The sequence below is a fragment of the Panthera pardus genome, unplaced genomic scaffold, assembly GCF_024362965.1.
Source record: "Panthera pardus isolate Hobbes unplaced genomic scaffold, ASM2436296v1 HiC_scaffold_24, whole genome shotgun sequence".
In the NCBI taxonomy this organism is placed as follows: domain Eukaryota; kingdom Metazoa; phylum Chordata; class Mammalia; order Carnivora; family Felidae; genus Panthera; species Panthera pardus.
In genome coordinates this window covers 113,938,627-113,953,082 of record NW_026526810.1, presented here as the reverse complement: position 1 = coordinate 113,953,082, position 14,456 = coordinate 113,938,627, and the positions used below count along the sequence as shown (strand labels likewise).

The following is a 14,456-nucleotide window of genomic DNA, read 5'->3' as shown; positions in this document are numbered from 1 at the left end:
CTCGCTGTTCGTGAGTTCGAGCCCCGCGTCGGGCTCTGTGCTGACAGCTCGGAGCCTGGAGCTGCTTCAGATTCTCTGTCTCCCTCTCTCTCTGCCCCTCCCCTGCTCACACTCTGTCTCTCTCTCTCAAAAATAAACACCAAAAAAAAAATTTTTTTTTAATTTTTTATTATGGAAAAATATAACACGCACAAAAACCTGAGCCTAGTGAATCTCTGTGTACCTCAGCCAGCATCCGTGTGAGCAGCTCAAGATCTCCCCCACCTCTTTTATTCTCCTGGAAAGTTTTTTTAAATAATAATAAAAAAAAAACTTTAGAGAGAGAGAGCGAGAGAGCGCACGAGTTGGGGAGAGGAGCAGATGGAGAGAGAATCTTAAGCAGGCTCCACACTCAGCGGGGGAACCCGAGGCGGCTCAATCCCATGACCCGGGGATCGTGACCAAAGCCAAAATCAAGGGTCAGTGGCTCAACTGACTACGCCACCCAGGCGCCCTCTGCTGGAAAGTTTTAAAGCAAATCTAAGACTTCATGCCATTGTAAAGTCTTCCATAGGGACATCTAGCTGATTCCCTTTCCGCTTTCATCCTCGCCATCAGCATACCTATAGAGATGAGCAGTGTCTCCTCAACATTGCCTAATGCCCGGTCTGCGTTCAGATTTCCCTGATGTCTTTCTGCAGGTGGTTTATTCAGTCAAGGGCCACACATTGCATCTGGTTGTGTCTCTTAAACTTTCCCTCCCCTCTCCCTTCCCCCCACGCCTTTGATGTGTGGGAGAAACCAGTTCACTTGTCCAGTGGCATTTCCAGCATTCTGACTTGGCTGATGCCTCCTCAGGGCGTCTTTGAACTCACTCCCCTCTGCCCTGTATTCACTGTCAAGTGTGGTTAGTGCTGCGGCTCCCTGCTTACTTTCTGAATCCCTTCCTTTCCTTGGATTCCGGATGCCAGGGTTTCCTAGTTTTCCTCCTTTCTCATTCTTCATTCTCCCTGTGGACCCCCTCTCATCTCCCTCGGACCTCCCCTTAGCTCCTGCCCAGGTTTCAGCCAGTCCCATGCTTTAAACACCTAGATGCTGATGACTCTGGGTTGCATCTCCAGCCTAATGCCCCCCACTCCAGACCCCGGTATCCAGACCCTTGCCCAATGTCCCTACTAGGCATTTCAAACGTAACACAACCAAAGTAGAGCCTGGTATTTTCCCTGCACCTTCCAGCATCCTCTGCCTTGGTAAACCAGTTTACCCAGCTGTTCAGGCAGAAGAACTGGGAGCCGTCCTCACTTCCTTGCTTTCTCTCAGACACCACATCTAATCCATCCGTGAATCCTCAGACCTGTTCCGAACTTCTCCATCTCTCTCCTCGCTCCCCGCCTCATTCTTGTTGGAGCTACCATGCCACATCTCCTGGATGCTTCCAACAGAGCCCCAACAGGTTTTCACCTCCACCTTGTTCTCACCCAGAGGCTGCAGTGATTGCTTCAGAACCTTAGGTGATCACATCTCCCTCCCCATCCCCACCCCCAGCTTGGAAACTTCCAGTAGCCTCCACATCATGGGGATAAAGCCCAGGGTCCTGCTGCCCTCTCAGATATGGCCTCACTCTGCTGTGTGCCCTGACCCCCCACCCCCACCCCCGCTGCCCCAGGGCCCTGTATTTGTTCCCGGGCCAGATCGGCCCAGCACCCCCTTCATGCAGCCCCCACATGCCTCATCCCCAGAAAAGCTCGTTCCAGATCCTTCCCATCTACAGTCACTCCCCTCCTCCAGCTTTGTGTTTTCCTCAAAGCCCTTGCCCCTACCTGACACCCACCATATACATTGGTTTATAGCACTTATAATCTATTGCAAACAAAACGGGAAGACTTTGGGCTCTGTGTTTAGAGGAGAGAGAAGAGGTGATTCTTCAGACCCTTGGTGAAGGGGACAGGGTAGCCGGAAGGGACCCTTGAGGCCCCATGTGTGTCTCTCCAGCCCAAACAACAATTACAAAGTAAGATGATTATAATGGAAGTTGTGTGGGCACTGGGTATTAATGGCTTATAAGACAGAAGGCAAACATTGGGCCTGTTGATTACCTACCTGTTGCCTGATATTTGAGCTCCCCGGAGGCAGTGTGAGGGGAGGAGCGGCCTCTCAGCCTGTGGTTTTGTACTTATGTACAGGTTGGGGGCCCCCTACTTCCTCCCCAAGGCTAGAGACAGTGTGAGGTGCTGAGACCAGTTTCCCTTGCTCCAGGGGTGATAGGCTGTGATTATTTTCCCCACCCACAAGAGCCTTGCCCACTCAACCCTCCTCGACACTAGAGTCCCCTGGTGAGCTTTTGTAAAATAGGGGTGCCTGGGCCCCATTCCAGATTTGTTTAGGGATGGGACCTGGACACTGGGATTGTTTAAAATCTCCCAGGAGACTCTCATTTGCAGCTAAGATAGAGAACCCCAGCATTTGAGGCTGGAGATATGCTGGGCAGCTATGGGTTGTCAAGGCCCAGGGGCCATCCGATGTTTAGGAAACAGCTCTATTGAGAAAACTGTGCACTGCCTTCCCATAAGCCAGGCTCCTCCATCCCCGCCACACCACCGCCCCCAGGGCCTGCCCCAGAGTGGACTTAGAAACCTGGCTCTGGACAGCTTGGAGTGTTCTCGGGACAGAACTGAGCTACCCCCAGCATGACGGGATTAGGTGGTGGGGAGCCAGCCCTGGAGGTGCCTGAAACCACCCCAAGGTTTGGCCTCCGGGCACAGCCTCTTGGAGCCCAGTGCTCTTCTGCTTCCTCCCCAGCCCCACAGAGTGTAGCTGACAGTCAGGTGCTCCAGTGCCCTGTTGGGCAGAGTCCTGTCAGACTGGGATCCTGGGCCTCCCTGGCACCTGGCCTCCCTCTTGGCCTGTGCCCCAGTCCCACTCCAGCCCAGCTATATGGACCTCCTGGGCCTCCAGTGCTCCTGGCCTGCTGAGAGAAGACTGACCAATTCCATTGTGGGGGAATTGACATGCTTGGGGCTAGGACCCGCCGTCTGTAGCTTGCCTATCTGTGTCTTTGTCTCTCCCTGAGCAAAGTCCCCTGAAAGGTCTGCTGAACCAAGGGATGGCCCAGGGCCTGTGATCTGGGGGACCCTGGAGGCTGCTGGCCCCTGGGAGGAGACCCTGAGGGGCAGCTGTTGTGGCAGGGCTTTGAGGATCCTAGGAAAAGGCCCCTGGTCCTCCATCAGCCATCAGCCCACCCCTGTCTCCAGGCCTCAGGGCACAGCCCCTGCCACCCAGCCACTATGGCCTTCATGTTTCTCTCTCCTCTGAAGCAGCCCTTGCGGCTCTCATCTGACTTGACTTGGAAAAGAATTGCTTTGGGGTGAGAGGGGTCAAGGGAGTGGGCCCTGGCCCTATGCCCAGGCTCATGCCAGTGGGGCACTTCGAACCCATGCCTGTCAATGGACTATGAAAGCTTGAGGAGAGGGTCTAGTGATGGGGGCTGGGGAGCAGCCTGAGATTGTCCTGTGTATTCACAGGGAGCAGTGAGGGAGGAAGCCTCCCCCTGCAGCCCCACTCGGTCTGCTGAATCTGCTCTACTCACTAATAGGGCAGAGTATTGTCCCCTACCCCTATTTTCTGGTGGTGTGACCAGCCTAGGGTCACGGCTGGAGGAAGGCCAGAACTTTGGTCTCCCAGGCCAGGACACACTCCCCAGAGCAGGGACGTTTTCCCCAACTTACTGCGGGTCCAACATAGCAAGCATAAGTAGCCTTTGCTACAGGGTGTTTCTAATCCTGTTCGGGCCTGACCTGGCAGCCGCACATACCTCCCCGAGGCCAGCCTCTCCTCCACTTCCCCCTGCCCTTGTGCTGCGGGCTGAGACCAGCGCGGGCCTGAGCCTTGTCTGCCACTTTTTCTGGTGGCCTCCTCCTGAAATCTTCATCTTTTCAAGCCCAGCAGCAAGTCCGGCCAGCGACCCACTGAGGGGCCCAGCACTCACCCTGGGGCTTCTGCTGCCCAGGAGAAGCCTATTCCAACAGCTGCATGGTAGCTCGAGGACCAGGAAGTTCTCTGCTACTGCCCAGGGGGCTCTGAGAGCACTCACAGCAGAATGAGTGAGGCAGAGCCACTTCCTGTCTCTCCAGCAGACCAGGAGGCACTTGCCAGGCCTTCCCTGTGAGGACAGGGGCCTGGGAAGGCTTCAGGGGCTAAAGCCATGAAGGTACGGTGCTCCAGCCTGGTAGCCATAGGGAGGTTCATCCCTTAGCATCTCCAGCTCTTTCAGGACGGGGGACACCCTGCTGGGCCGGTCCAATGCAGAGGTACAGGCCAGCAGAGGTTGGGAGAACTTGTTTATTCAAGGCACAATCATAGCATTAATAACGAGAAGTTTCGGCATTCTGGCACATTCCTTTAGTGGTGGTGGCCAAGGGAAGTCCACACCGCGCACCGGGGTCCCCAGAGGATGCAATGCTGCTGATAGGCACTTTGCTTCCAGAAGCATCTGAGGAAGAGGCAGGCAGGCATGGAGCTACTCTAGGCCCAGTGGGGCATTTCTTAGAGGCTCTAGGCAATCCTGGGTTCCCTCGGAGGCAGCCCCCTCCAGAAAGAATCAAGTCTGAGAGGTGGTGCTTGGGTGGAAGGATGGAGAAGGGCAGCTGGGAAGTGGGCTGTGGGGTGGGGTGAGATAGTGATGGGTGGAGGCCAAGGGTGGGCCGAGAGGGCAGGCCAGAGGGGAGGTGCCTGGAGAGGGCCTGGATGTGATACGTAGGCCCTAAGGAGCCAGAGCACGCCCATCCCACCCTCACAGTGACTGTGGAGGCTGAGCGGCTGTGTGTGTGTCAGGGTGGGGCCGAGGGTGCTGGCCAGTTGCCCTGGGTCTCCAGGAAGTGTCGAGACGTGAATGGATTCTGGAACTTCCCCAACATTTGCACCACCTTCTCTCAGAACCAGCTGCACTTGGCCCAAATGCAGAGGGGGAAACCCCCAGCCATGCTGCCATGTAATCTGCTGGGACCCTTCCATATGCAGCATCCATACACTGCCAGGTGGGCAGGGGGAAGACAGAAGAGGGACAGTGGCAGAAGCGGCAGGAATAACCCAGCAGGGGCTGCAGGGTTGGGGGGCAGGCGCCCAGCAAGCAGTGCCCGGTGAACGTGAGCCTGCAGGCCAGCTTCTGGCAAGAAAGCCACACGCACACCAAATACACCTTCTGGGGACCAGAGGGCCTGGAGCTGGCCACCTCCCATGGCATGGGCAGATCTCCCTGTTGGGAAAGGCCCCTTTTCCTTGTTGGCTGGTGAAATGCTAGGAGGGGACCCTGAGGGGCCTGGGTTCAGGAGGGACTGGCTGGGTATAATTTCCTCCTTATTCCTAGCCGGACAAGGAGTGGGAGAGACTGCCGACTCCCCGGCTGACCCAAGCTCTCTGGAAAGATCCTTCATGCCAAGTCTGGGCCAAGCCCCGGGGGTATGGCAATGTTTGTCTCTTGAGCGCTATTTCTCCTCTGGTGAAGCCTGGAGCTTCTACAGCTGAGATGTGGGCACAGGTGGAAGAGGGACAAGACCCAGGTGGTCTGAGTTCAGGGCCGCCCGTGTGCCTGGGAGGTGGTGGGAAATGCCCGGGGGAGGCGAGCTTGGGGCCTCCTTTTGGCAGGTTGGCCACATGGACCCAGATCTTTGCAGAAGGGAACTCAGGAGAGTTCTGGACCACATAGACCCCTCTCACCTTAGCTCCTTTTGGTCCCTGAGGCCTCAGCTGGCCCCTGTCTGTATCCTAACATGCTGCACTGCCTGGTGGTCCTGATGGGGGCCTGTCCCCAGAGGCAGAGGTCTGTACCCCTGACTGTGGCAAAGGGTGTCACCAGCATTGTTCCTACTCAGGATTTGGTTCCTCCAGGTCTCGGGTGGTGGCAGCTCTGGGAAGGAGGCCTCCACCAGATAAGGGCTTCTCTATGGAGGACACAGCCCCACTCCCACCCCATCCCCAGCAGGGTATGGGCAGTGTCTGGGCCAGGACCATATTGGAGGCCATTTGAGTGGTCTTCAGTCCAGCATGCAGGTGGCCCCAAGAGAGGAAGGGTCCTACTCAGAGGCCAGGGGATGGCCGTCGCCTTCCGTTTGAAGCATGGACTTCTCACCCCAAGCTGCTGCCTACCTTGGTTATGCTGGGGGCTCAGGCACTCAGTTTGGTATGAGGCAGGAGCAGCTCTCAGTGGCCACATCCTTGACCTTGAGGGTCCTCTCATTAGGCCTGGGGGTTGGGGAAGCTGTATCTGGTTTCCCATAACCCAGTATCTTGGGACAGCACCCCTCTCCATGAATTCTGCCTCTGCCCCTCCCACCTTATAGTAACCAGCCAAGGTTGCCTTCATCAAAATGCACACAGGTCCCGTTTAATGAGCCCCGAGTGATTGTGTCCCAGCTGCCCTTGTGAGAATAGAAAGGATAAGGGTCTCCACCCTGCTGCTCCTGGGGATGTCTGCCGAGGGACAGAGGAATAGGACAGGTCTCCACTGCCTCCCCTCAGGTCTATGGTCTCAGCTGCCGTATGCCCCAGGTGCATGCAGAAACTTCTCTTTACAGATCCCCACGCTGGGGATGTTGATGAGGCTTAGCACAAATACCTGGGCTTCCTCAGACCGCAGGGGAGGGACTGGAGTAGGGGTGGGGGATGGCGTGGGAGCAGCGGTGGAAGCTCCTTGGCAGGGCAGCTGGTGAAAGCGTGGAGAGGACCCTGAAGAGTCTTCGGTGGGTTTCCTTCTGCCTCCTCCCTTATGCATACCTTCTCCATTTCGACCCCAGCAAGGTCCCTTAGCCTGTAGTCTCTGTGCCCAGGGCTTTGGCGGCTGTTCCCAAGACGTGGCGCTGCCTGTATCCTCCATCCCATCCCGGGGGCCCTCGGCACTGCCCTCTGCACTGCCCAGCACCTTCCATTCTAGCTGGTCAGCAGGTTTGGGTCTCCATGTGGCCAACACCCAGGGCGCAGGTGTCTTGTTGGGGCCTTCCCAGAGTCTGCGGGAGGTAGTGGGGAGGTCCGGGTGGCCCTCCTGCCTCCCCCCTACTCGCCGGGCCCTCCCCTGGCTGCTGCTCCCGCTGGAGTCGCCAGGTGGAGGCCTCCGGTCCTGGTCAGTGGTACTGGCTCTGGCCCTCCAGTTCCAGCCCGTCCTGAAACTGAGCGGAACCCAGCTCCCTCGCAAAGCCCCTCACACTGCTCTCCTCTTCTCCCTCCTCAGGCTGTCTGTTCATGGTGCCGTAGGTATGCCGAGCAGGGGAGGAGGCAGGGGACAGGTTCATCTCCGGCTCCTGCAGCACAGTAGCCACGTACAGCTGCTTGGGACAGAGAGGGGAGAAAGAGCTAAGGTCACATCTGGGGCCACGCCCTGAGCACGCCATTGCCCTCAAGCCCTACCCCCAGAGCTTCTGCCTCTCTGGACCCACGAGCCAGAGCCACGAGCCACGGATCCTTTCTTCTACCCCAGCAGCCCGGGGCCTGGCCATCCCCACCTGCTGAGGGGCCCTTAACCATTTAATGAGCAATTATAACTCGGAGGGTGAGTTAGTGCGGCCTCCTAGCTCCCAGCCCACTGCTCCTCCAGTGCAGCCCCATTCATTGTTGGTTCCAGGTCAGGCTGACCCCGGAGAGAGAGGATGCGAGGCTCCCCTCTGCTGGGGTCTGAAGAGACCCCATGCCCGGGCTAGCGCACTTTCCAATACAGCTTACGAGGCATGTCCATACCCGCCGTGGCGCGGATCACCGGCTGGCCCGGGAATCAGGATTTGGAACAGATTGCTATCTGAGGTCTTACAAACTGTGTCTGTGAAACCCAGGAATGGTCCCAGAAATGCACAGGAGGGCAGAATAGAAAAACAGGAAGTACTAGGGACAGAGCTGTTTGTCATCCTTCGAAGTGGCTTTTAAACCAACTCCTTATTTTGAAAACAGGTAATTATGGGACAGAATTAAACCTTTCCTGTGTATTCATTTCAGTGAAACCAAAGCGCCCTGATGGATTGTTCCGTAGAAAGAATCTAGATACTTGTATAATGCCAAAGCAAACCCCCTGTAAACCTTTTGGTCATAAGGGGTAAGATGGTAACTGAACAATGGAAGAGGCCAGCTGTGATCCTCCTAACCTGGGAGTAACCAGTGTCATAAGTGGGAATAAATGGGATGTTACGCGTCTCCCGGTGTGGTGCACGGCACCACCTAGAATGTGTTTTAGCCCCTAAGGCTGAATTTGAATCTGTCCAGCCTTTGGATCTAATTAGTTTTCGGGAAATACAGGAGACAGTAAAACCCGTTATAAGACATCAGGAAGAAATACCCAGAAATATCCAGAAGGTGGGATATTCTGCAGGACAACCAGCTTGGAGTCTCTGACAAGTCACAAGAAAGAGCCTGGGCTAAAATACTAGAGACGTGCACAGGCACCAGATTAATCTAGCACAGAGATCGGATTGGATCTTGATTTGGACATGTTGTAAAAGATATTTCTGGAATACTTTGGACAACTTGAATATGGACTGGGTCTTGGAAGACACAGAAATGTATATATATGGAAAGATGGAGCTTGTTAACTAAAAATGCAGATTAGAAAAGAGTATGTACAGTATTATTTCAGTTTAGCAAAATTTATACATATACTCAGAAGAATATTTGCTAAATTATCAGCAGTCATCTCTGGGTGGTGGGAATATGAACTTTTTATTTTCTTATTTTTGCTTATCTGTTTTTTGCCCATAATTATCTGCAATGTTCATATGCTACTTGCTTATTATCATGAAAGATTAAAAAAAAATCAATTCCAGTAATGTTTTTTAAAGCCCAGGCTTTAGAGTGCGACTGACCTGGTTCAAACTTTGTTCTGTGACTTCCTTGCTCAGGAATGCCCTGGTGTCTAAATTAAATGATCTTTTGAGCCTCAGTCTCCCCATTTATAAAATGAGGATTAAAACACCTACTATGTGGGTGTATCATAAAGATTAGGAGCGTTAACAGCGAAGTGTCAGGTTCCTAAGAAGACTTCAATAACCGATTGCTAACAATATTCCAGAGGGCTCATCTTGGGAGGACCCCCGAGGGGAGATGCTATGTGAAGCAACTTCCCGTCGCCTCCCAGAAGAAATGTTCCCCTCTGTGCAGGAGTTTTTCCCAGTGTGAGACAGACCTGCAGTTCTGTGCACGGGGGGTGGGCACGTCCACCACTGTTGTGTCTGTGCACTTTTCCCCAACTCTGCCACGACTAAAGAGTCTCCTCTCCCACTGGGTCCTGCCGCCCACTCTACACTTCCACCAGGCCCAAAACTCTTCAGGTGCTCAAACGCTCCAGATTCTCTCTTCTGGGCCTTTGCACAGGCTGCTCCTCTTCCTCAAATGCCCTTCCCCCACAACCTATTCCACCTAGCAACCCTTTCTCCCATTCCCGGAGTTGGATTAGATGTTCCCTCCTCCGGGAAGCCTTCCCTGAGTGCCCAGGCTGGCTGGTGCCCTTCTTCAGTGCTCCTCCAAGGCACCTTGGCATCGGGGCATGGGCCAACCCGGTACCCAGCTCAGTGCGTGCATCGGTGGCCCCACATCTACACCTGTGGCAGGGACGTGGGTGAGTGCTCAGGCCCCTCCAGGCTGAGCCACGACGTGGGAGCCAAGGCCCAGCCAGCCAGAGCCCTGCATTCTGAGTTGGCCTTATCTCTTCACAGGCTGATGGGCTCACTCGTGTGGCGCCACCCCTGCCTTACCATTCAGCGCGGGCCTCCAATAGCTCCCTGCAGCTCTGCGCAGCTCTGCCTGGCATCTGTGCCCTTGGAGGCAGCCTTCGGTCCTGAGGCCGAGCCCCAGCACGTCCCTGCGTCTACACGACTGAGCTCGCTGTGGCTGGGTTCACCCTGACCTTTCTCTTCCTCTCTGAGATCCTTTCAGGGTTTGTCTTGCTTCTTCTATCTTCCCAGCTCTTCAGCCAGGGCCATGGCAGCAGTTTGACCTGGGCCAAGTCCTGCTGTGTCAGGGGAGGGCGCCCAGGGTCCCCCCCCCCCATCTCCTCCCCAACACCCGGGGAGGGTACTAAATGCCAGCGGCCCCCGCCCCTGCTGCTGGAGTAGCCCACTCCTACAGGTACCCCCCTCCTGACCTGTCCCCCGGGGTGAAGGCACTGACTCACAAGGGAGGTGGGTGTGGAGGTGCTGCTGCTTGGCTCCATGTCAAACACAGTCTCCATCTCCTCCTCGGGCTGCAGCAGTGGGGAGAGATGTGGAGGGTCACACAGTGGGGGTGTCTGCCCTCTGCCCGCTCCCTCCCCGAATCTGTGCCTGGGCCTCTTGCTCCCCCGGAACGCAACTCATCTTCTGTTTTCCATGAACTACGGCCCAGCTGGTAGGGCTGAAGCCCAGGGGGACAGAAAGAGGACCGGGATGCTGGGTGACCCTTCCAGAATATTCCATTCCCAAGGACCATAATGGGGGGGGGGAGTAAGGAGAGTTGGCATTGGGGTTCAAAGATGAGCCTGCTTTGACTCTAGTAAAAGCCTTGGCTTCAACAGTCTCTTCTTTCCTCCTGGGGTTTCCCCCTCAATCTTGAGACCAGTCTGAGATCACAGTCTAGGTCCTCTGCCACCTTCCTTCACTAGAGTGGACACCTGGGCAACCAGATCACATGGCATTGTTGTATCGGGAAGACAGGGCCAGAGGCATCGTCCACTCTGGTTCCTCACTGGCATGGCACTGGAGCCGGGGGTTGGAGGAGGCCGGGTAGAGAGGGTGGTGGGGGTCTGAGTTCAGGGCCCCCAGGTATAAGGCCACTATAGGCAAAAGGATCCTCTTCCAAGAGGCTTGTTCCTCTAACTCAGCAGGATACCAGAACTTTAAATCAACTTACTTTCTTCTCTTTATATAACTTCATTTTAAAAGGACACAATTAACTATTATGAACAGAAAATGGGAGCCAATAGAAAAACGGGTAACCATGAAAAATAACAAATGTTTTGGTCCCTGGAAATCATTCTAGCACACCTGTACTGACACGCCACTCTGGGCACAGACCCTTGTTGGCAGGGTGCTCAGTGGGCAGGGATTGGCTCCCGTCTCTAATGATGAGGCTGACCCCACTGGCAATGAGCCGAAGGAGTCACGGGCTCCCAGAGAGCCAGGCCTCAACTTCAACAGCCTGGGGCTCCTCAAAGTGTGCTGACTATTCCCCTTCCCTCTTCATCGTCCTTCTCCATGCCCCACGCTCCTGCCCTTCCCCCCATCCTCCCTCTCTCAAGCCTCCATCCTTGGAGCGTCACTCACAGCTCAGTGGCTCGACAGGCTCACATTGTAGGAGGGATGTGCCAGCAGCCCGCTGTTTGGAGGGGGCGGCAGAAGGGAGAGGAGGAGAGGACGGTTGTCTTTTAAAACTCTGCAGAGTGTGGGGGGGCCCGGCACCGGGGCTGGCTCACGGGCACACACCCATGCACGCTGAGCTTGCATACCCCATCATCGGAAAGGCAAGGACCTGTGTCTCCGTGGTGCTGTGGGTGCCCAGGTCAGGAGCAGCCCAGAGCCGTGTCCCCAGGGGCCGGGGAGAATGAAGAGAGGAAAGCGAGGGCAACTCACCTCATAGTAAGATACCGTCCGGAGCTTCCCCAGAAGAGTGCTAAGGCAGGCAACTACCATGGAAATAATGAGCGTGGAAAGGGAGAAGAAGGTGATGTTGTGGAGCGAACCTGCCAAGGAGAAGACAAGGCCGTGGGGCTCCGTGCTTGAGGACGGGAGCTGTGGGCAGGAGTCTGCCAGCCGAGGTCCTGGGTCACTAGGGGCCACCCCAGCACCTCTATGGGGGCAGAGAGGCCCCTGCCCCAATTTTCCTCCTAGCAACTGGAGTCAATGAGCCTGACCCATGAGACCATCTCTCGGTGCCATCTGACCAGTTTAGAATTTGGCATCTTATGGATTCCATGAAAAAAATTTAATTGCCTTAAGTATCCACTCAAGTGTCCATTAAACACGTCCTTCTCGACCCATCAGCTCACCTCCCACATCACAGTCCCTGGGCAGTATCTCTGAGTTACTCGCTCATGCCACTGCCCACAAATACAACCTCTGACCCACGCCTGTCTTTGTGAGCTCCTGGCGTGCTCAGTTATCTCTGCTAACAGCACAGAAGAGCAATCCAGAATTTAAGTCGCTGACATTTTGCTTAGGGATATTTGGTAACTTTTTTTTTTTTTTTTTTTTTTTTTTTTTTACCAGTTTTCTACAGAAGTAAAGATTAAAAATCAGTCTTTACAGTCAGAGGCTAACACGTAGTGATGCTTATCATCGTGTTTCTATAACAGCAAAAGTGGCAAAGAGCTTCGGTATCCAACAATGGAGAGCTGACTGAAACGGGTAGAATTTAATGCAGCTGCTCAAAGTCACGTGCTCCAACAGTATTGCAGTAACGCAGGAAATTGTTCAGAACAGTATGCTGAGTGATGAAAGAATGTTATAAAACAGAAATCACAATTTTGCAAAGTAAGACTAAACCAGTAAACTCCCTCCTGTTCTGCCCTCTCCCCCAAAATATGCCCAGAGAATGAGGTCTGAGAGCGGCAGACGTCAGGCCCTGGGTGAGATTATGGGTCATTCCAATTTTGATAATATAATCTTTTACAGTTAGGGGAAAAATTATTTAAAAACTGAAGTCCGCTGGGCGGTGGGGAAAGGCTGGGGGATAAGACACTGGGAATGGACAACAAATGGATAATTCACACAAATTTAATTGCCATAAGTATCCGCTCAAGTGCCCGTTAAACATGTCCTTCTCAACCCATCAGCTCAAAATCAGGAACCTGTGATTTCCATTTTATAACGTTTGGGTCCTGTATCCTGAGAGCTGTTTCCAGCTGCCACCTTGACAGGAAGTAAGAAAATACGGACTTTGCCTTCTCTGCTCCACTGAGAGGATTAAGGTCCGGTGTCTCTGAGGACAGGACAGTGTAGGGAGAAGGCAGGAAATGGTCTGGTGGTGGAGAGGATGGGGATGTCAGTGTGATCTTCCCGCCTCAGGGGACAGGACAGCAGCTTTGTGGAGCCAAGAGCAGGGGAAAAGCTGGTCATTGGGGCACACCCCAAATCCTCCTGCAGCTTTTCGGCAATCTGTAAGACCACGCATCTTCCAGGATCCCAGTGGGGATGCCACAGGAATTGAGCCTGAGAGCTAATATTTTATCCTGCCAGCCTTGAGTTAGAATGAACGAATCTGAGTGGTGCCTGGGTGGCTCAATCAGTTAAGCATCTGACTTCAGCTCAGGTCATGATCTCATGGTTTGTGAGTTCAAGCCCTGCATCGGGCTCTGTGCTGATGGCTCAAAGCCCGGAGCCTGCCTCAGATTCTGTGTCTCCCTCTCTCTCTGCCCCTCCCCTGCTCACGCTCTCTCTCTCTCTCTCTCAAAAATAAATAAACATTAAAAAAAAAAAAAAAGAATAATGAAGGAATGTGAAGTTTCTTGCTCCGGTGGTCATAAACCCAAATGCATACTATTTGGTCCATGTCAGTCCCAGCCCTCCTCTTAGCCTCAAAGGTCTGCTGGGACTCTGGTACAAGCCCCTTAAGCCTAGAGAAGCCACCTGGGTGGCTGTAATCCGTGAGCAAGCCTTGCTCCTCCCGGGCCTTTTCTGCTTTAACAGAGCAGAGGTGTTGTTGAGGGCTTTCTGCAGCAGTGGGGAGCAGGAGGAGGCAGGACTGCCCGGCAGGCCTGGTACCTACCTAATCTCAGAATGGAGAAGAACAGCATCCAGAACAGACCCAGGAGTGGCGCGAAAATGGCCTGGTAGACAGCAGCCATGTGGATCTGCTCGTTGAGTTTGGTGGGCGCGTAGGAGTAGTACATGTTGTAGCGGTCCGTGATGTGCTTCATGCACAGGTACAGCAGGCCTGCGGGGCAGGAAGACCGAGGCACATTCAGTGGTGACTCCTCAGCTGGGGCCCTGTGCTGTCCCAAGGCTCCCCAGGCCTGGGAAGCCAGATTCAGGTCTGTCGGGGCAGTGAGGGCCAAGGACGGGGCGTCGGAGTTCTGTGGTGCCGACCCCTGGGACCATCAGCTTCCCTTGGGCCCCCAGAGCCTATTCTGCCAGTCTGGCGAAGGGTCATTCACTCGAGAAACATCCTACATTTGCAGCTACCCAACCTCCCCTGATCTGGCCCAGGCCCCTCCTCGCTCTGCTGATAGTCTGTCCCAGGTCTCTTCATGCTCCAGAAGGTGGCCTGACCTTGCGGGGCTCAGCTCCTCCGCCCAGTACGAGGGTGGGCAGCCCTGGAGGTGTCCGAGGGAAGACTCACCAAAAGGGACAATGATGGGGCAGGTGATGCTGTATGCTACGACCACGCTGAAGACGTTCATCATCCACGCGTACTCTCGCCCATACTGGAAGTCCATGGCGTGGCTCTAGGGCAGAAGGCAGGGGTTATCTGAGGTGGCTCGGTCCCCTCGGCTCGGCTGCTTCTGTGGCTTCTTGTCTATCCCGTGGGAGCCAGAA

General features: G+C 54.7%; 1 protein-coding gene across 6 annotated transcripts in view; it reads right to left on the bottom strand.

Moving 5' to 3' along the window:
• Positions 1-4,303: 4,303 nt before the first annotated feature.
• TMEM63C (transmembrane protein 63C) overlaps positions 4,304-14,456 on the bottom strand; it is a 129,438-nt gene continuing 119,285 nt past the window's right edge. For 5 of the 6 annotated variants that reach the window (XM_053889641.1, XM_053889642.1, XM_019427298.2 and 2 more), the window contains 5 exons: positions 14,260-14,365; positions 13,687-13,854; positions 11,553-11,662; positions 10,121-10,189; positions 4,304-7,295 (listed from right to left, as the gene is read on the bottom strand). In XM_053889641.1, the coding sequence (XP_053745616.1) occupies positions 7,092-7,295; positions 10,121-10,189; positions 11,553-11,662; positions 13,687-13,854; positions 14,260-14,365 (657 nt within the window). In that variant the 3' untranslated portion in view covers positions 4,304-7,091. The remainder of the gene's footprint in view (positions 7,296-10,120; positions 10,190-11,552; positions 11,663-13,686; positions 13,855-14,259; positions 14,366-14,456) is intronic. The other variant, XM_019427299.2, reaches the window with a different exon arrangement.